This window comes from Ostrea edulis, chromosome 9 (genome assembly GCF_947568905.1).
Source record: "Ostrea edulis chromosome 9, xbOstEdul1.1, whole genome shotgun sequence".
NCBI classification, from domain to species: Eukaryota; Metazoa; Mollusca; class Bivalvia; order Ostreida; family Ostreidae; genus Ostrea; species Ostrea edulis.
This window is the reverse complement of record NC_079172.1, coordinates 11,935,840-11,960,446: the sequence shown is the minus strand read 5'-3', so window position 1 is coordinate 11,960,446 and position 24,607 is coordinate 11,935,840. Positions and strand designations below refer to the sequence as shown.

General features: G+C 35.0%; 1 protein-coding gene across 7 annotated transcripts in view; it reads right to left on the bottom strand.

The window, feature by feature from the left end:
- The window catches only part of LOC125658066 (exocyst complex component 6B), a 29,874-nt gene extending 5,494 nt beyond the window's left edge, over positions 1-24,380 (bottom strand). For 3 of the 7 annotated variants that reach the window (XR_007363574.2, XM_048889144.2, XM_048889146.2), the window contains exons 1-20: positions 21,260-24,380; positions 18,260-18,425; positions 16,578-16,716; positions 16,414-16,459; positions 15,889-16,093; positions 15,039-15,203; positions 12,811-12,879; positions 12,613-12,696; positions 10,389-10,435; positions 10,154-10,274; positions 9,922-9,993; positions 9,777-9,826; positions 9,312-9,465; positions 8,753-8,782; positions 5,738-5,847; positions 5,489-5,600; positions 5,314-5,393; positions 4,488-4,542; positions 4,239-4,311; positions 3,752-3,858 (exon numbers count right to left, since the gene is read on the bottom strand). Coding sequence is in view for 5 of the 7 variants with exons in the window: in XM_048889144.2 (XP_048745101.1) it covers positions 3,752-3,858; positions 4,239-4,311; positions 4,488-4,542; positions 5,314-5,393; positions 5,489-5,600; positions 5,738-5,847; positions 8,753-8,782; positions 9,312-9,465; positions 9,777-9,826; positions 9,922-9,993; positions 10,154-10,274; positions 10,389-10,435; positions 12,613-12,696; positions 12,811-12,879; positions 15,039-15,203; positions 15,889-16,093; positions 16,414-16,459; positions 16,578-16,716; positions 18,260-18,425; positions 21,260-21,420 (2,046 nt within the window). In the remaining 2 variants the exon portion in view is untranslated. Of the gene's footprint in view, positions 1-3,751; positions 3,859-4,238; positions 4,312-4,487; positions 4,543-5,313; positions 5,394-5,488; positions 5,601-5,737; positions 5,848-8,752; positions 8,783-9,311; positions 9,466-9,776; positions 9,827-9,921; positions 9,994-10,153; positions 10,275-10,388; positions 10,436-12,612; positions 12,697-12,810; positions 12,880-15,038; positions 15,204-15,888; positions 16,094-16,413; positions 16,460-16,577; positions 16,717-18,122; positions 18,155-18,259; positions 18,426-21,259 lie in introns of those variants that run through there. The other 4 variants (XR_008798421.1, XM_048889145.2, XM_048889148.2 and 1 more) reach the window with 2 other exon arrangements.
- Positions 24,381-24,607: the final 227 nt, after the last annotated feature.

Sequence of the window (24,607 nt, the reverse complement as noted above, 5' to 3'; positions counted from 1 at the left end):
ACAAATGAATATAATTAATTACTGTTGGTTGATAAATTCTTCATTAATCAACTAAAATCTGAACACCAAGCTGAAAAATATAGGTCACATGCAGCATTTGAAGCATGACTGGAGTATGCATCCCTATCTCTGACACCACGGACACTTGCGTCAGAAATGAGTAATATCAAAATATCAAATGGAAATTAATCTGTAAAACGTGGGTCACATGCAGCACCTGAAGCATGAAAGGTAGTCTGTTTTCTTATCTGCATCATTCATGCAAGTATCGACCTGGTAGGTCTTCATGTCCTTGGGGATTAGGATGCAAGTATCGACCTGGTAGGTCTTCACGTCCTTGGGGATTAGGATGCAAGTATCGACCTGGTAGGTCTTCACGTCCTTGGGGATTAGGATGCAAGTATCGACCTGGTAGGTCTTCACGTTCTTGGGGATTAGGATGCAAGTATCGACCTGGTAGGTCTTCACGTCCTTGGGGATTAGGATGCAAGTATCGACCTGGTAGGTCTTCATGTCCTTGGGGATTAGGATGCTCCAAATATTATCAAAAGGGGATGTTGGCACTGAATGTTCACTGTACATTGAAGGTTTGAGTAACCCTTCCAAACTTCACATCATTGTACAAACAAGCTCTTACATATTTCAATATCATACAACTCCAATGTTTTTGCTTTTGATATCTTTACAAATAATTTGATAGTCATTTCCTTCTTAATGTGAACAGTGTGTGTATGCATACTGATAAATACCATATAACAGGTAGTTTTTACGTTTGGAAATTTTTGCAATTTGATCTGAAATGGTAGCAAATTATATTCTGCATTTCTAATTTCTGTGGTTGAATTATACCTATATGCAAGTATATATTTTGAAATTGTAATTTTCCAGGATTTTTCCTATCTGCAAAATACTGCAAAAAATGGACAACTGCAGAAAATATCCATTATAACAAGAGGTCCATGGGCCACATCACTCACCTAAGTCACCTTGGCCCATATCTGAAGACTTGCATGTAAAACCTTAGTCCCTATTGTGGCCCCAACCTACCCCTGGAGGCCATGATTTTTACAAACTAGAATCTGCACTATGTCAGAAAGCGTTCATGTAAATGTCAACTTCTTTGGCCCAATGGTTCTTGAGAAGAAGATTTTTAAAGATTTTCCCTATATATTTGTATGTAAAATTTTCATCCCCTATTGTGACCCCAACCTACCCCCGGGGGCCATACTTTGAACAAACTTGAATCTGCACTATGTCAGAAAGCTTTCATGTAAATCTCAGCTCTTCTAGCTTATTGGTTCTTGAGAAGAAGATTTTTAAAGATTTTTCCTATATATTTCTATGTAAAACTTTGATCCCCTATTGTGGCCCCATCATTTTAACAAACTTAAATCTGCAACTATGTTAGGAAGCTTTCATGTAAATATCAGCTCTTCTGGCTCAGTGGTTCTTGAGAAGATGATTTTTAAAAATTTTCCCTATATATTTGTATGCAAAACTTTGATCCCCCCTTGTGGCCCCATCCACCCCCCGGGGGCCATGATTTGAACAAACTTAAACTTGAATCTGCACTATGTCAGGAAGCTTTCATGTAAATTTCAGCTTTTCTGGCCCACTGGTTCTTGAAAAAAAGATTTTTAAATGACCCCATCCTATTTTTGCATTTTTGTGATTATCTCCCCTTTGAAACGGACATGGCCCTTCATTTGAACAAACTTGAAAGCCCTTCCCCCAAGGATGCTTTTGGCCATGTTTGGTTGAAATTGGCCCAGTGGTTCTGGAGAAGAAGTCAACAAGAGTACCACAAACGGTACATACAGTAATACGCCCGTGAAACTTGCATATGAACAAAGGGTCTTAGCTTAAAAATTGAGATTTCCTCAAAATGGACCAAGTTCAACAACCTGCAATTTTTTCAAAAATAGAAGAAATTCAAAATCCTTCACCAGATGCACATCTTCAGTACCTATACAGACACTCCACAAAATAAGAAGGTCCTCACTTGAAAACTGTGGGAGGGGTTGGGCAGACAAATTATGTACCCTCCATATAATAATTATTTCCAAATAAAGGGGCAAAACTCTTGGAAAAAAGGTCGAAATGGATCAAAATTGCAGTGTGATCCAGAGTGATCCACAAAGAAGCTACACACCAAGTTTCAGCATGATATGTGAAAGGGAAATGAAATTATATTAAAGAGAAAAGTTCGAACGGAAGGACGGACAGACATCGCTCTACCATAATACGTCCCGTCTAAAGACGAGCGTATAAAAATGTAAAAATTTTACAGACAGACGGACAACAGGCGATCAGAAAAGCGCACTTGAGCTTTCAGCTCAGGTGAGCTAAAAACTAACGACTGGGAATTCCAACAAATGAAAGCAAAATGTAAATATGAAATATGAATTTCGTTTTTCAAAAATACATGAGGGTGGGAATTGCAAAGCTTAACACCAGCATACTTTTCATGAAGAGCTAAAGCCCTCATGTATTTCTAAAAATGAATTTATTTCTTAAATAAATAACATAATTTGAACAATATCATATGATTGTACAATATTAGAGTAACTGTTTCATTAACACATTCTTTGCTTTGCATTCAGACTCATAGGGATATTTCAAAGTGTGTGTATGTGTGTGCGTGTGTTTGGGGGGGGGGGGGGGGGGGGCATACCCATGAGTCTTAACACACAAATTTTCTAAGTGAATTTTAAAATTTCTTTCAAAAGTACCCCCTTCTTCCTATTGGCCTGACATTGTCTTAAAAATTCTTCCTGAATTAGAACATTTACTCTCCACTTTCATGGATGAGGATTTGAAGGAATTAGAACATTTACTCTCCACTTTCATGGATGAGGATTTGAAGGAATTAGAACATTTACTCTCCACTTTCATGGATGAGGATTTGAAGGAATTAGAATATTTACTCTCCACTTGATGAGGATTTGAAGGAATTAGAACATTTACTCTCCACTTTCATGGATGAGGATTTGAAGGAATTAGAACATTTACTCTCCACTTTCATGGATGAGGATTTGAAGGAATTAGAACATTTACTCTCCACTTTCATGGATGAGGATTTGAAGGAATTAGAATATTTACTCTCCACTTGATGAGGATTTGAAGGAATTAGAACATTTACTCTCCACTTTCATGGATGAGTATTTGAAGGAATTAGAACATTTACTCTCCACTTTCATGGATGAGGATTTGAAGGAATTAGAACATTTACTCTCCACTTTCATGGATGAGGATTTGAAGGAATTAGAACATTTACTCTCCACTTGATGAGGATTTGAAGAACACAATAAGATCATTATAAATCGTCATGAAAAAATACTCTAAAATTTTACATCCATACAATCAAAAGTGTAACTCAACGGCAAAACTAAACTGGCAAGACCTTATCTTAAGTGAATATTTAAACAACATAGATTCATATTCCTTTTAACTCTTCATCTAGCTTAAAAAGTTGCTCTAATCAACTTGAACTACCAACGAAAACAAAAATTTTACCGATGGGTTAAAACTTATATCCTGAAATTAAAGACCCTAAAGCATTTCAGTAATTTCTTATTATCTTGGAGAAAACATCACTATGAGTTTGGGAAATGTGGAAATACCAAATTCTTTGAATGATGTGTCAATTTTATCCAAATATACATATTGAACACACTTGGTCACAGCATGCATCATGACATTAATGGTGGATAATACGGTGACTAAGATTCAAACAAATTCAAAATCTTACTGGGAGATTTGTGAAAGACATGAAGGTGCTCTGAAGGAAAGCCACAAGGTCTGTGATGTATCCACTGGCATGACCCCGAGACTCTGGCAACAACCAATCATAGTTAGCTGAAAAATTAAAAATGTCAAGATTTTATACTGCAGAGAGATATAGAGCATGCTAGACTTCCATCACAAAAAGAAATCATATATAACCTGCTTTGGGTCAGCTTATATAATATGAAATGAGAAGCTACAAGTACTGTTTACAGCTTTCAATTCGCTTCAAGTTATTTCTTTGAGCCATCACAATGTACATTTACATAATTTTGTTTTCATTTTAAGGCTAAAAATTCCCCGGTATATTAAGGATACTGTTACAAGTCATACTTTTTTCACAGCAGTCTGAATTTCAAAATTTTCCATAATTTTGATTGTTAGATGTGATAAAGCTATCTTACCTAATTCTATAAACCCGCTGATCTTCAGGTGTGATAAAGCTATCTTACCTAATTCTATGAACTCGCTGATCTTCAAATTCAGTTTGTTGTAAATATGCTCCTCTGCATCACTTCTGGCATCCTGTACAAGTATGACACACATCTTAAATCATGCCTGTCCTTCATTTATTTGAACAGAATACTAAAATAACAAGGTATTAACGAAATGCAATCAACTGACATTGACATTATGCAAATGCATACTAAATACATGTATATGCCAAGGTAACTAATGGGTGGTACTTTTCAACAGCATACCTTAAACATAGATGTACCATGAAGTCTTGCCATGTGTGCACTATCACTCTGAGCTCTGAAAATCACAAATCAAATTTCCATCATTATACTAAACACCTGTTTACTTGATGTCAGTCAACAAACGGAATCATTATATTCAACACTTGTTTACTTGATGTCAGTCAACAAACGGAATCATTCAAAGCTGCGAGTTTTCGGGTCACATGGGGCTTTGAGGAATGTTTAAAGGTATGTTTGGACACAAGTATAGTGGGAAAATATGTTGGGAATTTTTTTATTTTAAATTTTTGAGATGGCGATGCAAGAATACAACAATGTAAGGCCTCAACCGAGCAAATTTTTTTCTGCACCATAAATTGAAGGGTTATATAAGGGGTGGATCTGTAGCTCTCTGGTCTGTCCCAATGTTTTCCCAGAGACCTACAGTTCTGCATTATTGCAGAACCAGCCTGAGGCAGTATTGAACAGACATCAGAGAAACATTTGTTGCCATGTTGACAGCAATCTATGTACAAATGTACCACAAATGCTTAACGTTGTATCGGTCTTGCCTTTCAACGTTTATGAGACTTAAGTATTAAAAATTCGAAAATGAGATTTTTCCAGAATAACCCATATTGGGAAGTTTTTTGAGGAAAAGTGATAAAAATTGCCACGCAGCACAAATTAAATAGATGTGGACGAGCCCCGAAAACCAGAAAATGAATTTTTTATGACCTTACAGTTCAAATCTTTTTTAACCTGCAGTGTTAAATAGCACATTATTGGCAGCAACAAGATTCTATTAACCAAACTGTGACAAAACAACTCTTCAATACACACTTACCCGGTTATAGTTGAAATATACTCCTCCAGGTAACTGCAGGATTTCTCCAGATAATTCATATTTATAGCAATCTGTATCAACTGCAAGGACAAAGGTGGCAATAATTAAACTATACATGTACATTACAAATTCCCTAGTACTACTGGGCTGTCAACAGAATATCATCCATTCTTACCTGCAGCAAGGTTAAATCTGATCTCTTGATTAATGATGACAAACAACTGCCCAATGTCCTTGTCAACAACAGATTGGTTGATTTACGGATCATGTCATCAATCTCTGTATGGCTTAAAGAACAAAATGACATTAAATTTTTTCTCTCTATAGTAGAGGTCCGAAAAATACATAATTACATGAATTCATTTCACTAAACATGTAACTGGGGCACATCTAGGAAAAGTGATATACATTCCGAGCCACATACCTCAAGTGTAAATCAGCAGAGAATTTGAGGCAAGCATTAATGTATGCTTTCACTTGTGTGTAGATATTTGGCACAAAAAGGGAAAAAGGAAATCTCTTAGGGAATGTTTCCTGTGGAAGAAAATGAGTAGTAGATGAGGAGAAGAATAAACTGCCTGGGATTAATGTCCTGTTCATTGTGAAGACAGCAGCATCACAAACTGAACAATCCACATATCCCCCATAGAGCAATTTGTGCAAAAATGACTTCATTCAAGAAGTGATAAATTTTTCTTTAAAAATTCCACAAAATCTAACCCCTTGGAATAAGCATATACATGTATTTGATATTGGTACAATTCCTCATGTAAATTAGCAGATTTAAGAATAGATGCATAAACCTGTATACAAGTGCATGAATAGTCTTATACTGGTGGTGAAACCATAGAAACGATAGCACAAAAAAGTGTTAAAAACAAATACATTTCCAGAATTTCATTTCATCTTGAGCAAGTGTATGTGAAAAATAGAGGCATATATTGATTGAGAATATTACATCACTTAAGATGAGGGAAGAGAACATCAATAGGATTACAGGGTAAAGTTCAAGACATTCTAAATGGGGGTGGGGTGTTGGCTTTATCTTAATAAAAATAATTTGTCACAAAAGGAGGAATAAGACAAATCCAAGATGATGAGAAAATGATAAAAACTTGTATCAAAATAGTTGTAAAAAGAGGTCATACATGCTTATCCAACGCGGGGTATATATAGCCTGGACACGTTAACACACAAATCCAAGATGATGAGAAAATGATAAAAACTTGTATCAAAATAGTTGTAAAAAGAGGTCATACATGCTCATCCAACGCGGGGTATATATAGCCTGGACACGTTAACACATAACTGGAGCACCGAATGTAAATCAATCTCAAGCTTCACAGATCACACCCTTCAAATCTTCCATTAATACAACCTTCCCCAATTTTCAACATTCAAACATTTTTTGGGCAGGGTCACAATTCAAAATGGTTTATCTTTTCTTTGGTGCACACCTGCTGCATATTTTGCAACTTTCTTGACCAACAGCATTAATATTGGAAATCAGTCAGAAATCAATATTACTTGTAAGGTTTGCTGTCAATAATCATGACAATACCGATGAAATATTGGACAAAAAATTAATACAAATATTTAGTAAAACACGCTTATAATGAATCCATGCATATTGTGAAGTGATATTTATTCCCATAAGAAATAAATATGGAAAAACATTTTGTTTAAATAAAGCAACTGGATTATGTTTGCACCAAAGAAAAGACCTCCCCAAAAATGTCAGAATGTTAATAATTAAGGAGGGCTACAGACTCATGTGATGAGAGCAGTCAAATTTCCATAATAACTTTGCATCAGAATTGGAGCATATATTTGGATTTATTTCTCATATTGGGAATATATAATCTGATTTATTTCTCATATTGGGAGCATATAATTTTGGACTTCTTTCTCATATTGGGAGCATATAATGGGACTTATTTCTCATATTGGGAGCATATACAGTGGAACCCCATTATTACGTTTTCCATTTTGTCACGATAAAATAACGTAATACCGGGGGCAACGTAATAAACGTTCCCAGTGAAATCCGTTAAAAATATCATTTGGAAATTGTATATCGTCCGTTGGTACTCCGTGAAGGGGTGTGTGAATATATCTTTACTGTTTCTTTGTTTAAAAGACTATTATACTTTGTTTTATTTACATCTTATCTTTAATGTCCGTAATTCTTCATGTTCTTATCCCTTTTCTTTATTTCTGGTGTAGGATACATAAGGATGTTTTGATAAACGTTTTTTCTGCATTCGTTTGGACCGCCATTTTGTTCAACTTTAAAACAATGCGTTCATGTAAATTTCTATCAATAACTCGTTCCGGTTCGTATTCAACATTCGTATTAAAAAAATAACAAAACATCGTTTTATTAAGTTCTCTAATTACACAATACACAACACAATAAAAAAAAAAATCCTACCCCAAAACAACAAAACTATAGACACAAAACGCACACGATACCCAACACTTACACACTTTTCTCACCAACGATAAACACGGAGAACAATTTAAGCGCAATCCACATAAAAAAAAAATATAATGATGCACGAAGATTTCATTTATAACGCTAAATGATGGCACTAAAATCACGTGCGCATCAAGGGATTTTAGAATATTCACTGAAGTAAATGCTGTGCGCGAATCGGCCGATAACACAGGACAGTTTGATTGGTGTATGTATGGACGAGATTTACGAACACCCAAGCTGCATGTCCAAACAACGGACAATTTTTTAATTGACCACCTTTCGTCACCTATGTCCAAGCAGTTACCCAAGCGGTTTTAACAATGCTACGATAAATCTTGTCTTTCATGTTCGGTACCAAAGCTGTCCGTAAATAGAGTTTTAATAGCGAAGGTAATCACACTATGCTGAACACTCAGGTGGTTGAGAAATTATTTCTTCGATTATCAAAATATGAAAAATGAAGTAAATTTCATAGAGTACAATGTCTAAATAAACATTATTTAATTGTTTATCACTGGCTTCGATACGAGGTATTCACCTGTATTGATGTCGCTAGATCTATCGAAGCGTGATCAGTCAAGCGTCTCTAATCCCCAAACAGACCAGGGAATTTACGTGGTGACTGCCTCTGACAGTCAAGGTGTGAATGGCTTATGATTTTGAGAATCATTATTTGATTTTGTCGGAATTTTTACAACGTAATACCGAGTCCGGGCATCTTAGGGCAACGTAATAACGAGGTCTATTTTATATAGGTTTGTTAAGAAATGGTTTTGTGCTTTGAAATTCCAACGTAATATGCGGACTAACGTATTAAAGGGGGAACGTAATAACGGGGTTCCACTGTAATTGGACTTATTTCTCATATTGGGAGCATATAATTGGATTTATTTCTCATATTAGGAACATATAGTGGGACTTATTTCTCATGCTCTGTTATAAATGGGATTCCCACACCTTTGATCGATATACATATTGCACTTCTCCCTGAAACAAAATTATCAAAATCTTATCTATGTATCAAAACTTAAATCACCACACTGTCCCTTAATGAGGCCTCAGAAACAGCAAACCTCCATTTTTGCAATGAAAGTGATTGTGCTTGAAATCAAGAGGAATGAGTGTCATCTATTAATTAATCTACCTGTAGAGTGATGAATGAGTGTCATCTATTAATTAATCTACCTGTAGAGTGTTCAAATCCAATTGAGAACTTTTTATCTCATTCTACATTTCATTTTGAGAATCCTAGTTTTGCAAATAAAAAATTCTCTCTTAAAAACAAGCACTGATACCCCGATCTTATTTCAGTTGTATTGTGTCTTACTGGTATGAATGCTACGACATTCATTATTTACAACAAAATTAATTTAAATTGTTGTACCATGCCTCCTTAAAAGATTTCTATCCTGTATGAAGTTCTACATTTTTCGTGATAGAGACACCCCAGTATCCACCTCGAAGAACTTACTGTTGATTTGTATGCCAGTAAGGTTACTAATTTCTCTCTTCTTACCTGTTCAAGCTCTTCATCTTGGAATGGAAACTGTGTAACAATGGCGGTGTACTCCTCCTCGGATTCCACGAAGATAGGAGTGTAATTGTCCTCGCTGAAAATCTCATTAAAGATGTCCACCCACTGTCGGGTCAGAATGTCACTGTACTGATCTCTGAACAATTGAATTTAACTCAATAAAATATAAAAACAACTTTAATGATAATAACAAGTTCAACAGCAGAAGTTCTGTCCAGTCTCAAGAATTTTTAAAGCTCGTTTCACAAAAGAATTAAGACCTAAAATCCTAAGTTTGAACTTGGTACTAGAATTTAAAAGAAAAATAGAAAGAGAAATTGTGTATGATTTTCTATTAAACAAATTAATCAACTATTACAGCATTAAATGGGACCCAATCTTGTATAAAAACGTTTGCACCATTATACATGTACTTAGCTTTTGCAAATTAAAACATGCCTCCCTTACCTCATTTCTAACAGCAGTTCAAGCAGATGCCCTACACTGAACCCATAACCCTGTCAAAGAGATCATATTCATGAATTAGACTCTCTCACACATAGTATATAATCCGCAAAGCATGCAAAAAACATGAATGTCATAATGTACATACCCTAAGGGTGTGGCAGAACAGCACTATCAACTTCTTAATGTCAAGCATCATTTCCGACTCCTTACACGAGGCCTACAATTATACAAAATACATGTAGTACGAAGTTATTTACTTATACTGGTATATACAGTTTCAACCATAAATTTGCGAAGAAATTTCACTGCTCAAACCACAACGTAAATTCTACATGTGAACATTGCACATATTACTGTTAAAAAATTGTGAAACTCACAGCACTTGTTCTGAGAGAGGCAGCGAGTTTGGAAACTGACATTTCCCAGAGTTCATCCATGTAGGCTCGATTTACGAGTCCCTGAGTAGTGCTCAGAATGTGATCCTCCACAACAAAGAAGCTAGACAAAAGGAGTAGGTGTGTAATACAGTTTTATATTACACTCTAGAAAATTCATCAACTCAAAAATTTCTAAATTTATAGACTCGAAAATACTGTAACATAAAATACAAACCCAACAATATCATGGAAATATCTCTTGAAGTTTTCTATGGATTCATGCTGGAAAGTAAATTCAAAAGTTTATAAAGGCAACAGAAATACAACATTACTCTTATTTAACTTACAATACAACAAAAGTTTATAAAGGCAACAGAAATACAACATTACTCTTATCTAACTTACAATACAACAAGAGCTTGTCTCATTTAATCAAAATCATTTACTCTTTCCAGATTTTACAAAACTTCTCTTTTTGTACAGTGGAACCCCGTTAAAACGTTCCCCCTTTATCACGTTAGTCCGCATATTATGTTGGAATTTCAGAGCACAAAACCATATCTTTAAAACAAACCTATATAAAATACAATCTGATTAAAATCAGATCCTCGATCCGCTCCTCTTTCTTCATCTTTTTCTTTTCTTGTTGCTACACAGGGTAGTGACAAAAAAAAAAAAAAGATGAAAAAAGAGGAGCGGATCGAGGATCTGATTTTAATCAGATTGATATAAAATTGACCTGTTATTATGTTGTCTCCAAGACTTGAGTTTTAAAGTTGTAAAAATTCTGACAAAAATGTAATAAACCCCCTATTATTCAATAGTGATTCTTAAGATAATCAGCCATTCACACCTTGACTGCCCAAGACAGTCACCATGTAAATTTCCTGGTCTGTTAGGGGATTAGAGACGCTTGACTGATCACGCTTTCATAGATCTATGGACATCAATACAGGTGAATACCCTGAATTGAAACCAGTGATAAACAATTTTATTATACTTTCATGTAAAATACTCGAACCTGATTGGTCGAGAAGCATTTGAAAAAACATATTGTTACCCTCTGAGAACAGAAAACACGCGACTCAGGGTGATAGTATCTAGCAACGGGTAACAGTACTTGACAACTGGTGATATTATAAAAAATTATCACATGCGTCAAATTTATGCGCGTACGGTTCGCCGTAGATTGCTAGACGACGTCATTTGAGCATTTGTAATAAACGCGAGTACCCGCATCGAAATACGAAATATCGCACGACAGTGATTGATCAAATGTCAACAGACGTAAGTTTTTCTGCTTCCCAGTTTACATAACATTCAGTATAATAAAACAAATATTGCATGTATTTGAGGGTAACATTGAAATTTTCACCCCTCGAGAAACCATTGTCAACCTCGGCTACGCCTCGGTTGACAATGGTTTTCTCGGGGTGAAAATTTTCAATGTTACCCTCAAATACATGCAATATTTATATAGTACTCTATAAAATTTTGTCCATTTTTCATATTTTGAAAATTATTAAATCTCTATTTACAGACAGCTTTGGTACCATACATGTAGGACAAAACTTATCGTAGCGATGTTAAAACAGCTTGGATAATGGCTTTGACATAGTTCGGTGACTAAAGGCAGTGTTCACTTAAAAAACTGTCAGTTATTTTGTTTGATCTCGTCCATAAATACACTGATCTAACTGCCCAGTGTTATTGGCAGATTCATGCACGGCATTTAGCTCAGTGTACATTCTAAAATCACTTGATATCTTTTTGTGATGTGCACATGATTTTAGTGCCATCATTTAGTGTTATAAATGTGATCTTAGTGCATTATTATTTTTTTTAAGCGGAATGAACTTGTTGTCCATGTTTATCGTTGATGAAAAAAATGTGTAAGTGTCGTGTATTGTGTGCGTTTTGTGTCTTTTGTTTTGTTGTTTTTTGGGTGGGAATTTTCTTTAATTGTGTTGTATATTGTGTAGAAGAGAACTTAATAAAAATGATGTTTTGTTATTTTTTGTTTTATGTGCGAATACTGAATACAAACCGGAGCGTGTTATTGAGAGAAATTTATATGAATGCATTATGTTAAAGTTGAACAAAATGGCGCAAACAAAAGTAGATTTACAACGCTTCTCAAAGTATCCTTATGTATCATGTATCCAACACAAGAAATAAAGAAAAGGGATAAGAACATGAAGAATGACAGACATTTAAGATAAGAAGTAAATAAATCAAGTGTCATATTCTTTTAAACAAAGAAACAGCTAGTAAAGATATATTCACACAGTATCAACGGAAGATATACAATTTCCAAATGATACTTTTAACGGATTTCACTGGCAACATTTATTATGTTGCCCCCGGTATTACGTATCTTATTGTAACAAAATGAAAAACGTAATAACGCGGTTCCACTGTATATAGAATAAAACAAAAAACTTGTGACAGCTAGCTACCATGTTAGATGGAGGTTGAAGAGAAAGCCGTGCTTGTTTTCGTCTTTGTTTTCTATAGTATGTCTCAAACTTCTCTCTGTCTCCCTGAATATAAATTAAACACTTCTATTTCAAAAACTAAACACTTTTAAACATGAATAGCTACCATATAGGTTCATCATTGTTTCTTTATTTTCTGTCTTTTCAGAGAACACCTACCAACACAGTGTAGATATGGAGGCATCTATACACAGGAGAAAAGTCAATCAGATCTTGTGCACTCAGCTCCTAAAATACACAAAAATTAGGATATATCAAAAAATCAATCAGATCTTGTGCACTCAGCTCCTAAAATACACACAAATTAGGATATCAAAAATTGGTCAATATTATTTTCACATGAAAAAGAATACCTGTTGTGAAACAAAATATGCCTATAATTGTTTTTAAAAAGTATTTTCTTGTAATTCTCCAGCTACATGTTTATTATACGCGTCCTGAAAGCACTGCTCTGATGCACATTATTGGTATTTGGTGATCTCTATCAAACAGTGCAAATTGCCATCCACAAATATACAGGTACCTTCCAATTTTCATATAATGAAATAATAATGCACGTGTTTGTATGTTTTACCTAACCCATGTTACAATGTATCTACTTTGATAAAAGAGCAATCAACAGTGCATTTCATTAGCATCAAATATCTGTCCATATCTGTGTGTGAAATATGAAGCAACAGTCTCTCTATTTCTTACTACATTCTTTCAAGCAGTGATCCATCACTTATTTACATCACTTACATCTATTTACATCAAGATTGATCAGCACTGGAATTCCATTTATATATCCTACATCATACCCTTACATGTTACAAGAACAACACCGTCACCAACTCACCCCAATATCATCTACAGCCTGATCGACAGTCACCCCCATATCATCTCCAGCCTGATCAACAATATCTTACTCACCCCCATATCATCTACAGCCTGATCAACAATAATATCTTACTCACCCCCATATCATCTCCAGCCTGATCGGCAATATCTTACTCACCCCCATATCATCTCCAGCCTGATCGGCAATATCTTACTCACCCCCATATCATCTCCAGCCTGATCGGCAATAATATCTTACTCACCCCCATATCATCTCCAGCCTGATCGGCAATATCTTACTCACCCCCATATCATCTCCAGCCTGATCGGCAATATCTTACTCACCCCCATATCATCTCCAGCCTGATCGGCAATAATATCTTACTCACCCCCATATCATCTCCAGCCTGATCGGCAATATCTTACTCACCCCCATATCATCTCCAGCCTGATCGGCAATAATATCTTACTCACCCCCATATCATCTCCAGCCTGATCGGCAATATCTTACTCACCCCCATATCATCTCCAGCCTGATCGGCAATAATATCTTACTCACCCCCATATCATCTCCAGCCTGATCGGCAATATCTTACTCACCCCCATATCATCTCCAGCCTGATCGGCAATATCTTACCAGGGGTCGAAATTAACTTTTTCTACCACAGGCTAATTTTAGCCTGTGGGTAAAAAATCCACAGGCTAAAATGAAAACCTACAAGCTAAAATGAAAATAATGAAGCAGTGCTCTTTTTATATATATATATTTTTTCAATCAATGATTTCCCCCATCATTACTGAGCCTAGTGGGTCAACAGGTAGCGTTTGGACAAGAAACTAAGTTACGTAAGTCATATGGTGCAATGTCTAGGTCTCTTGATTATCGCACCTCTAACAGTCTAATCCACGACTTGCTTACCGCAGGTCTAGATCCAGTCTTCCAATTTCATGCCACATCAGGGTTGTCACTAGTGATTTTTTAAAGCGAATACAGGACTCATGGTTTTATAAGCAGCACGATCACGAGTCCTATGACTTTTTTGATAATCGTCTACGCGGTAGAAATGCACCCGTGTCGTCACTACAACCCGATCTCAATATGACAATGACATTCTCATGATTCTGATAAAAATAACTACCGGAAGACTTGGTAAAACATAGATTCCGATATTTTTTGTAGATAAATGAATAACAAAAACATCATACTTGGAATTATTCAATTTAATCACCCCTATAGGTGAACAGGACTCGTGGCACATGTCGATATGCGATGTCCAATCTCTAAAGCATTTGTTTGACTCCGAGTTTCTTAAAAAATCATAAAAGAAAAATCCGGATAAAAACGGTTATTGAAATAGGTCGTTCATGTAAGCGTTTGTATGATTCAGAGTGAAAGTTTGAGAAAAGCGAATAGCGCATCACCGTATAAAAAGGATACGATACGATCATAGTTTGTAAATCACCACTCGCTAAGATTTTCGAGTGTTCATTATTTTTACTCGCTATTTTTCAAATGTACTCGCATTTTGCGAGTATTTCTCGCTAATTTCGACCCCTGTCTTACTCACCCCCATATCATCTCCAGCCTGATCGGCAATAATATCTTTATTTCGCCTCTCTTCCTCCGTCTCAATCTCCCCCGTGAAAGGGTTTGGAGGTTTAGGAGCTCTCTTTGTTTTCATCTTCTTATTGGACTGAACTATGGCTGGGTCCATATTGTTCTGTTCGGCTGCCTGTATAAAAATATGGGAAATTCCATTACAAAAGAATAGCATCTGCTGTTTATATAATTGATAGGTTTCTCATCCTAAAACCCTTTCTTTTTGTTTCTTTTAGAATTCAATTTCAACAGCACTAACATTGAACATGTAATAAAGCAAAACTTTTATACACCTTTTCTTTCTTCAACATCATTGCTGGAGACTCACTACAGATTTTGTCTTTCTATTCATCACACATGAGTCTGGTTAACTATCTTTCAATCCAAATTTTCATGATATTTAAAGACAGTAATAGAAAGATTCTTAATTTGTAAGAATGAAAACAAAATTTGTAAGGATGAAATGACTGAAAATAAACTTCATTTGGAGCAAAATATTTTCTTGTACACCTGTAGGCTATCAAACATTGTTCAATATTTAAGACAAACTATGCACTAGTATATATACAGTGTATATATGCTACATACTGGCACACAATTTGTTAATATTGGCATTGATCAATTTTAAACACTGCTGCAAAACCTTCTAAATACAGTAAATTTCATCATCAGATCCAAGATTAAAGTTTTCAACATATACACGTAGCTGTGATTGTGTCTGTAATTCAGGGAGTGTCTGATGCTTTGTGAACTCAATCCCTATTTCAAAACCCTACTGTCATAAATCCAATACCTGGGTTTTTTACGACTTAACTTACATGCTTCATGGCCACTTCTCCGATTCTTGCAGAATGTTTTCGAATATTTTCCAAAAAGTCTTTGAGATCTGACATACTGGCATCTTTGATTTGCTCTCGTAGCTTAGGGATGGCCTCTTTCATAGTCTGCGAGAACCAGTGGGTCTCCACTCGGGGGAGATATGTGTGCTCCAGCTGTTCTAGGGTCTTCAGTGCCGGATAATATCTGAGAGTGGAAAATTGACAATTTCCTTTGACTGAGTGTAAGATGTTTACACTGTACATCATACATAGCATGAATCACTAAATATTGAAGCCCCAGTGGAAACAGGCAGGATGTGACTCTTTATTCAACAAGCATACAAACTCAGTCAGTTCAGAGGTCAAATACTGATGGATTACATAACATCTTCATATTATTAAAATTTGACAAACTGAAATTGAGGCTTCCTGTCTGAATTCTACATACATGCATCACTTGACTAAATGACAACCATAAAAAATCAAAAAATCTGTAAATAACATGTAATGCTGAATATTACAAACCTCTTTGAAGACATCTGCTCTTTAAGTTTTCCATACATTTCTAATACTGAAAAAAAAAGAAGGTCAAAGTTGTCTTCAGAAACAAAATTTATGAGAAATTTTTCGGTTTAATCGTCAATTTCAAATACATGTACAACCATTTTACCTTGCAGCACATCACTTACCTGGTAAACAAAGAGTTAAATTTTCCACAGCTGATGCTATGTTTCCTTGGACTCGCCTACATTTCACAAGCTCCTCCCCTTTTGTTAACAGCGGCTCACAGGAGTCTTGAAGCCTGCTGTTTACTTCAGAAATTTCATCCTATAAAATATATACAGTGAACTCAAAACAGGCAATGTTAAGTTACAGAACAGTGTGAACGAAGAAAATCTCAAAATGTCTCAAGGTTTACGCTAATGCATAATACAAACATAATTTCTTGAAACAAAAAAAAAAGACACAACTAGGATATTCTTACATGAGATGAAAAAAGTACTTTCATAATCAGATTATCGTCGAAGGTCGCATGTGACGTCACTGTACCACGCGACTACCTGACTAATTAATGAGACTTTTTGAAATTGGGGCTTAGATTTAAATCTGTATTGTGGCTAATTATCACAATATTTTGGCAAACTAACAGTTAGAATTCATAACTATATTAGCATTTATAAGAAAGACAAAATGCATATGATTTTGTATACTTTGGAAGCATGTGATATATCCTTTTAAATTTTTGCAGAAATGCAATTGTCTCACTAAAACTGTCCTAGTCAATTTTTTTCATGGATTCAAGGGAACAATTTTTAAAAATCCATTTCTTAAAAAAGCATCTAATAATGCATGTGATATTACAAGCAGTATAGTTTTGTCAGTGACTATTAATTCAAGTAGAAAAAGACTACAAAAGCTCTGGTCCAAAATAGTGTGTGTCAGATTGGGTCAACAAATACTTGGTACAATGTTCATAAAATTGTCACAGAAACTGTGGCAGACGTGATCCTTTGCATTAGAGGATTGGTGAAATGTTTAATATGATGCAAAAGTGTCTATGGCAAGTGGTAATGAAACAATTTCTCCTTCTTACGACAGAATAAAGTTCACAAGAACCTGAAAGATATCAATACTGACATAGAAGATATAGGTCCCTCTACAGACGTACTGAAAATATAGGGAGGAACGCCTTTGATGACGTTGTTGGTGAAATTGAGAAAGTTTCACGTATGTCTGAACCATGTATGATCAATAAATCTATTTATGCAAAATAATTCAATTTTAGTGTGTCAATATTGCCAAGTGTTAAGGTAGCTTGCTACACTAAAGCTTATAATCTTTATGACACTACATCACAAGATGGTGATTTAAATGTTTTGTAAAATTATTTGTATTGATCGATTCATTTTTCTATCATCTTAGCTCAGTGGTTAAAGCATTGGGTTGGTGAACCGCAGATCACGAGTTCACATCCATCAGTCTTTTGTTCATATGCGCAGAAAAAATATTTTTTGAAAATCACGTTTTGTATTGTTTTTATCCAAATTTGCATATTTTTTGTCTTTTTGGCATATATACTTTAATATCATCATATCTTTTATTATTAAATCAATTCAGACTGATTTGAGAAACTATTTCAGGGTATAGTGAGCCACCTTAACTGAGGTATAATGCAGTATAGCATCCCTTTTATTCAATGAATCTCAACATTTGAAAAATAAACCTATACCTACCAACTCACATCTAACAAGGATGAGTCGCGTTACTGCAAAAAACAATTTTTTAAAGGATGACCAAGAAACTTAAGAGTTTGAGAACTGAAATATCCCATCTAGAAAGGAGAATGGATAAGTGAATTACAATGTATTACCTTTAGCTGAGCCGCATCACAGCTGACTTTCAAAAGCTCACGGATTGAGTCAATAAAACCCTGGTAATGGTAGTTGCACATTCGTTCAATTTCCTTATCATGGTTCCTAATGTGGTCACTTAGACTGTCTTTGAATTTTACCAATTCATCTCCCTCATACACAGCTCTGTAAAGAACACGTACAATAAGTAATTCCCCATGTTCAGAGTGGACGTGTTCATTATGTGCAGGTAGAAATTCTTCTGTTGGTAATGATTTTCCATTTTGTCCTTTGATTTCTTATCAATCAATATCTAGCCAACACCAGTCAGAAAGTGTAAGGAGAGGGCCAACAAAGTGCTGAACTTAATCATTTACTGCTTATATAATGTAATCTATTACTTATCCGAGAAACTACATGCTTTATGAGAGAAGTAACTTGCAGCATTGGGCATCACTGGCTTTAAATTAATTCCATATAAAACTACAGTAATATTATCCATTTGAAGTGCAAGGTTATATCTTGAATGTCATCGACATGTAAACTATTTTAATTCAGGGACGATGATCCACAATGTTTCTTTACTCGCCCTTGGTGGATTTACTCACATGAACTGAGCCATCCATGGGTTTTAGAAAGTTATGTCTCATAGCATTACATTGTACTCTATTTTTATCAACTGAAAATCTGCCTTACTCTCATACTCAACGGTAAGCACGGCAACCATCATAGAACAACATGCCAACAGAGAAACTGGAATTTGTATTAAATTGATTCCATTTGAATTCTTTGACAGAGATCCATAATACAAACATTTAATCACTCCATCTCTTTTTTAAGATTGTGTCTGTGTGTGTGAAATGCCATGCTATAACCTGCATGACAATTCAACCATGGGGGTCATCATTACTGTGTACGTGCTATAATTTGTAAAGTAAGGTTTCATTGGATGCCCTAGAATCTTGGCACATTCTTTTGATGGCTACTAAATTCCCTCTGTGGATCTTAACTCTTGGGTTGTGAAGATGAAGGACTGTCTAATTGTACCATTGTCTCTAAATCTTTGAACCACTCTTGTGGCCCCATCAACACCTTCTGGGTCATAGTGTGTACAAACTAGAATCTCTACCACATGAGGATGCCTGCCTATAACATCCTTGTGGTTCTTAAAAAGATCTTAAAAGAATTTTCCAAATACTGAATATGTACTTATTCTAGTAGGATTCAAATTTCTGCTGCAGCCTTAATAAAAACAATGACAGTCTTTAATTCATAATCAAAATCAGAAATACTGCTACATCATGATTACAACAAATATACGATTGTACACTAAAATAAGTACAAATACTGTACACATACAATTTTGAATCCCCCCGTGTGGCATACATCGGGGAGCATGGTGTGAACAAACTGTCAAGGTGTGTACAAACTAGACTTCACATGTCAAAGGATACTTGCACATTAATTGGACATATTGTATACTTATGGTTCTTGAAAAGATCTGAAAGAATTTTCCCATGTATTGTATATTCCTATAAACACTTCCAAGTCCAACGGTGGTCCCGTACTGACTGTGGAAGCCATTCTGTGAATAATCCTCATTTATGCACTAAGTGTGGATACTTGCATATCAATTTCACAAACTGTACTCTTGTCATTCTTGAGAATATTTTAAAAGAATTTAAGTCATTCTTGAGGAGAATATGGAAATGCCTGGTCATGAAGCATTTATATGTTGAATGTTGACTTAGTACCAATGCACCGTCCTGTGGTATCCTTTGCATTACAGTGGAGCATTACTCATAATTATGTACTTATACTATCTTTTACTATTATCAAGTCTGATTACATGTACTGGTTTTTTTTTCCCTTTGTGCATTTCTGACTGTTGTGCATTAGGATACACAGTGGTACTTGCATGTGTTACATCAAGTATATCATGTTCAAAATGTCTCATGTTATGTACATTGTCTAAGCTCATACTACTAGTATTGCAGGTATTATGTACATGAACCATGTGAAAACAAGTTTGCATATGCACTCACTGTAATCATGACATGTTAACTTAGTACCAGTGCACCGTCCCGTGGTACCTTTTGCATTACAGTGGAGCATTATTCATATGTACTTATACTACCTTTCCCAGTATTACATGTAATACATGTATTGTTATGTACATATTTTCTTGCTGTGTGCATTTCTGACTGTTTTGCATTAGAATACACATTGGTACTTACATGCATTACATTAAGTATGATTATGTTCAAAATGTCTCATGTTATGAACATTGTTTGAGCATATATACTATTACAGTGAATATTCAAGTTTTTCTTTTCATCATTAACATTGCACATTGAAATTTGTCATGTGTATTTTTAACAATCATGTATGCTGTATGCCTGGGAGAGTCCTAATTTGGAATATAAAATAAATCATATAAATCATTTCTGTGAAATATCTGACAAAGCCCAATTGCCTTAGTTCAAAAGATATCGCAAAAAGTTTTTTAAAAAATTGAAAAGTAGGTCAAAATTTAATCAGAAAAGCTCACTTGCCACTTTACTTTTGTAAAAGATGGATGTATTAATCAGCAAGTAGCTAGAGTCCTTCAGAATCATACGAACTTCCTAAGGAAATTTTGAGTATATAAATTGAGTAAATGGTGTTAAAATAACTTATATACACATCCATTAGGGTCATTTACAATGTTTTATTGATTTTTCACAATTTGATAAAAATGTCGGTGATTTCTCTTGAACGTAGAGGCCCAGGCCCCTTATGGGAAAAAAAAATCACTGGAAAGTGGCAACAACCAACCCCCTTTTATCAGCAGACAGCTACATTCTTGCGATCACGGCTGCGATTGCCTGTTTGACATCTGTACATGCATAAATCACGGTTTCAAAAATTTCAACAGGAAAAAAAAAAATAAACAAACAACGTTCAGAGGCTTGATGTGTATGTCCGAACTGTGACAGTGATGTAAATATGATCACAAATTACCAACGAATGTTGCTCACCTGAGCGATGTACCGAGTGGTCCATCTGAGGTCTCAATTTCTGTAATCAGGTGATCATGGTGGGCATTAATTGACTCCTGTCGCAAAGATTCTGCATCTTGGACGGTGTCTGTCAAATTTTTCCAGTCGGGAGGTTTCTTGGGTGTCACTTCCGCCGCCATCTTTTCATTTTTCCTCTACTGCGCATGTCATGTATTGAACGCTAAGTCGCACCATAAATAATTCGCCCATCAAAGTTATAGAAAAATTTACATAGGTATAATGAAAAATATCACAAAACCGCGTTAACCGATTGATTATACCCGACTAGTATCTGTAATTCTTCAGTGTGTATATACATGCAAATATTGTAATACCTTATATCAGATATCAGCCAGAATTTCAACTACATTTGACATAAAATTGTTTTTTGTCAGGTTTTAAAATCATTTAATTGAAGATATCATAAATTCATTTGATGTACGCAAGAATGCAATTATGAGATCAATTTCACGCTACAGTTCAATCGAAGAGAGCAATATATTATAATCAATAATTGAATTATTGCTCTCTGTAGTGTGCACCAATATTCAATAAAATGTATGAAATAATATTGAATAAATTATTGCTTTCTTCAATTGAATTATCATACCATTATATGCATTAAATACTACGGAAAATCATCAAAGGACTGAGAGTACTCATAAAAATATTTTTAATATTATTAAAATTAATTTGAAACCTATTTTAAGGTTGTATGCTACACCAGAGAAATTTGATATGGATGAAAAGTGGAGGATATGTACAATATTTTGAAATTAAAAACTTTCAAATTTATTTTATTTAGTCAAAAAATACAGTTTTAGTAGAAAACAATCTGAAAAAAATTTAAAACCCCTGCTGGACCATAACACACATTTTACAGTTCAGCAGTCGGCGTGCTAACCTACTGAGCTACACGTACGGCTAGGCGATGATATGCATTTGAAATGAATAGACAATTTTATACCAAAAATAACACGAGTTGTCAGAAGACAACATTAGCATGCGGGTATTCATGACACTTATTGACTTACCCTATCCTCTTTAGTTCAATAAGTTAAAGTTTTTGAAAAGTAGTTAAAAGTTCAAGGTCGTTAGGTCAAAAGTTTTGATACCATATGAAAGCCTGGTCATGAGGCATCTAAATACGAAATCCATATCCCCCTTGGTTTAATTTTAGGGACTGATTCACGATCTTCCATAAAATTTTCTTTTTCACTTTTAATGATCAAAATCTATTGTCTAATGTATTTAAAAGATTTCACATAAAAATCAAGGTTATACATCATCACAGAAGCTCATTTTAGAGAGTCTATTATTTGTTTTGTAAACAAAGATTGCGGTATGTTAAATTATTGTTTACGAAATTTTCAAAAGAAATGGATATCGATCTAAGTTTATTATATCTTTCACATTTCAAGCATTTTCCGAGTAAAACGTGTCATCTAAAAGTTAAAATTTGTAACTTTGCAAAATTAGGATGCTTTATATTACAAAATTAACATTTCACTGGCATGTTTGTATACATGAAAAGACTCGAGTCTTTGTTTACATAACACAGATTTAAGGTTAAAATATAGCTTTTATTCTTGCACTCAGAAGTTCAAAAGTTTGGCTGTCATCATTTAATCAGTTTTATATTTTTAATGTTTGACATCAAATATGAAAAATATTTTTTTCAAAAATCATGAACCAGTCCCTTTAAAAAATATATCCAAGGTTAAAGTTTTTGAAAAGTAGGTCAAAATTCCAAGGTCATTAGTTCTAGTACCAAAACAAATGAACATCTTGTAATGAGAAATCCATATTTGAAATACCAAAGTCCTATCACTCTTGGTTCAAGAGATATAGCCAAGGTTAAAGTTTCAAAATGTAGGTTGGAGTTCAAGGCCAAGGAAATTAGATCAAACATCTTGTTACCAAAATAAAAGTCTCTTCATGAGGCATCTATATGTAAAATATCAAAGCCCTATCCCCCTTGGTTCAAAAGACCAAGGTTAAAGTTTTTGAAAAGTAGGTCAAAGTTCAAAAGTCTTGGCATCCAAGAAAGAGTGTCTTCATGAGGCATCTGTATGTAAAATATCAAAGCTCTATCCCCTTGGTTCAAAAGATATAGCCCAGGTTAAAGTTTGTGAAAAGTAGGTCTCCAGTAAAAGTTACTAGAATAAAATATCTTGACATAAAAAAGGTCTCTTCATGAGGCATCTTTATGTGCAATATCAATCCCTATCCCGTCCCGTGGGGATCCGGGTTAGAATAGGTCCTCAGTACCCCTTGCTTGTCGTAAGAGGCGACTAAATGGGACTGTCCTTCGGATGAGACCACAAAAACCGAGGTCCCGTGTCACAGCAGATGTGGTACGATATAAAGATCCCTCCCTACTCAAAGGCCATAAGCGCCGAGCATAGGCCTAAATTTTGCAGCCCTTCACCGGCAGTGGTGACGTCTCCATATGAGCAAAATATTCTCAAGAGGGACGTTAAACAATAATCAATCAATCCCTATCCCCATTGATTCAAAAGATATATCCCAGGTTAAAGTTTGTGTTAAATGAGTCAAAGGTCAAGGTAACAAGGTTAAACATTTTGGTACCAAAAGAAATGTCTCTCCATGAGGCATCTATATGTGAAATATCAAAGCTCTATTCCCCTAATGGTTCAAAAGATATAGCTCATGGCCAGCTTAAAGTTTTTGAAAAATGGGTCAAAGTCCAGGTGACTATAGGTCTTGATTTCAAAATAAAGGTCTCTTTATGAGGCATCTATATGTGAAAAATTAAAACTCAATTCCCTTGGTTCAAAAGATTTAGCCCAGATTGAAGTTTTTAAAAATTGGTGATAGTCCATAGAAAAGGTCACTAGGTCAAGTCTTGGCCGGTACCAAAGGATGCACCTCTTCATGAGGCATCTATATGTGAAATATCAAGCCTTATCCCCCTTAGTTCAAAAGATATAGCCCAGGTTAAAGTTTTTGAAAAGTAGGTCAAAGTTCAAGGTAAAAAGTCTTGGTACCAAAAGAAAGGTCTCTTCATGAGACATCTATATGTGAAATACCTAAACCCTACCCCCCTTTGTTCAAAAGATATAACCCAGTTTAAAGTTTTTTCCTTAAAGTGTTATGCTGACACCAGGGTCATGACAATAGCTCTCCTGATAGTCGTCCCAATGAGCTTATGAAATGTAACAATTGTTCTGAAGTCAATCTGAAAGTCTTTAGTATATACATGTATGCAGAACCACAGAATATGTATAATATTAATATTCTGTGTAATATAGTTCCAATTTGAAAACAATGTGAAATGACATCTTACTATGAAATTATGAGAGG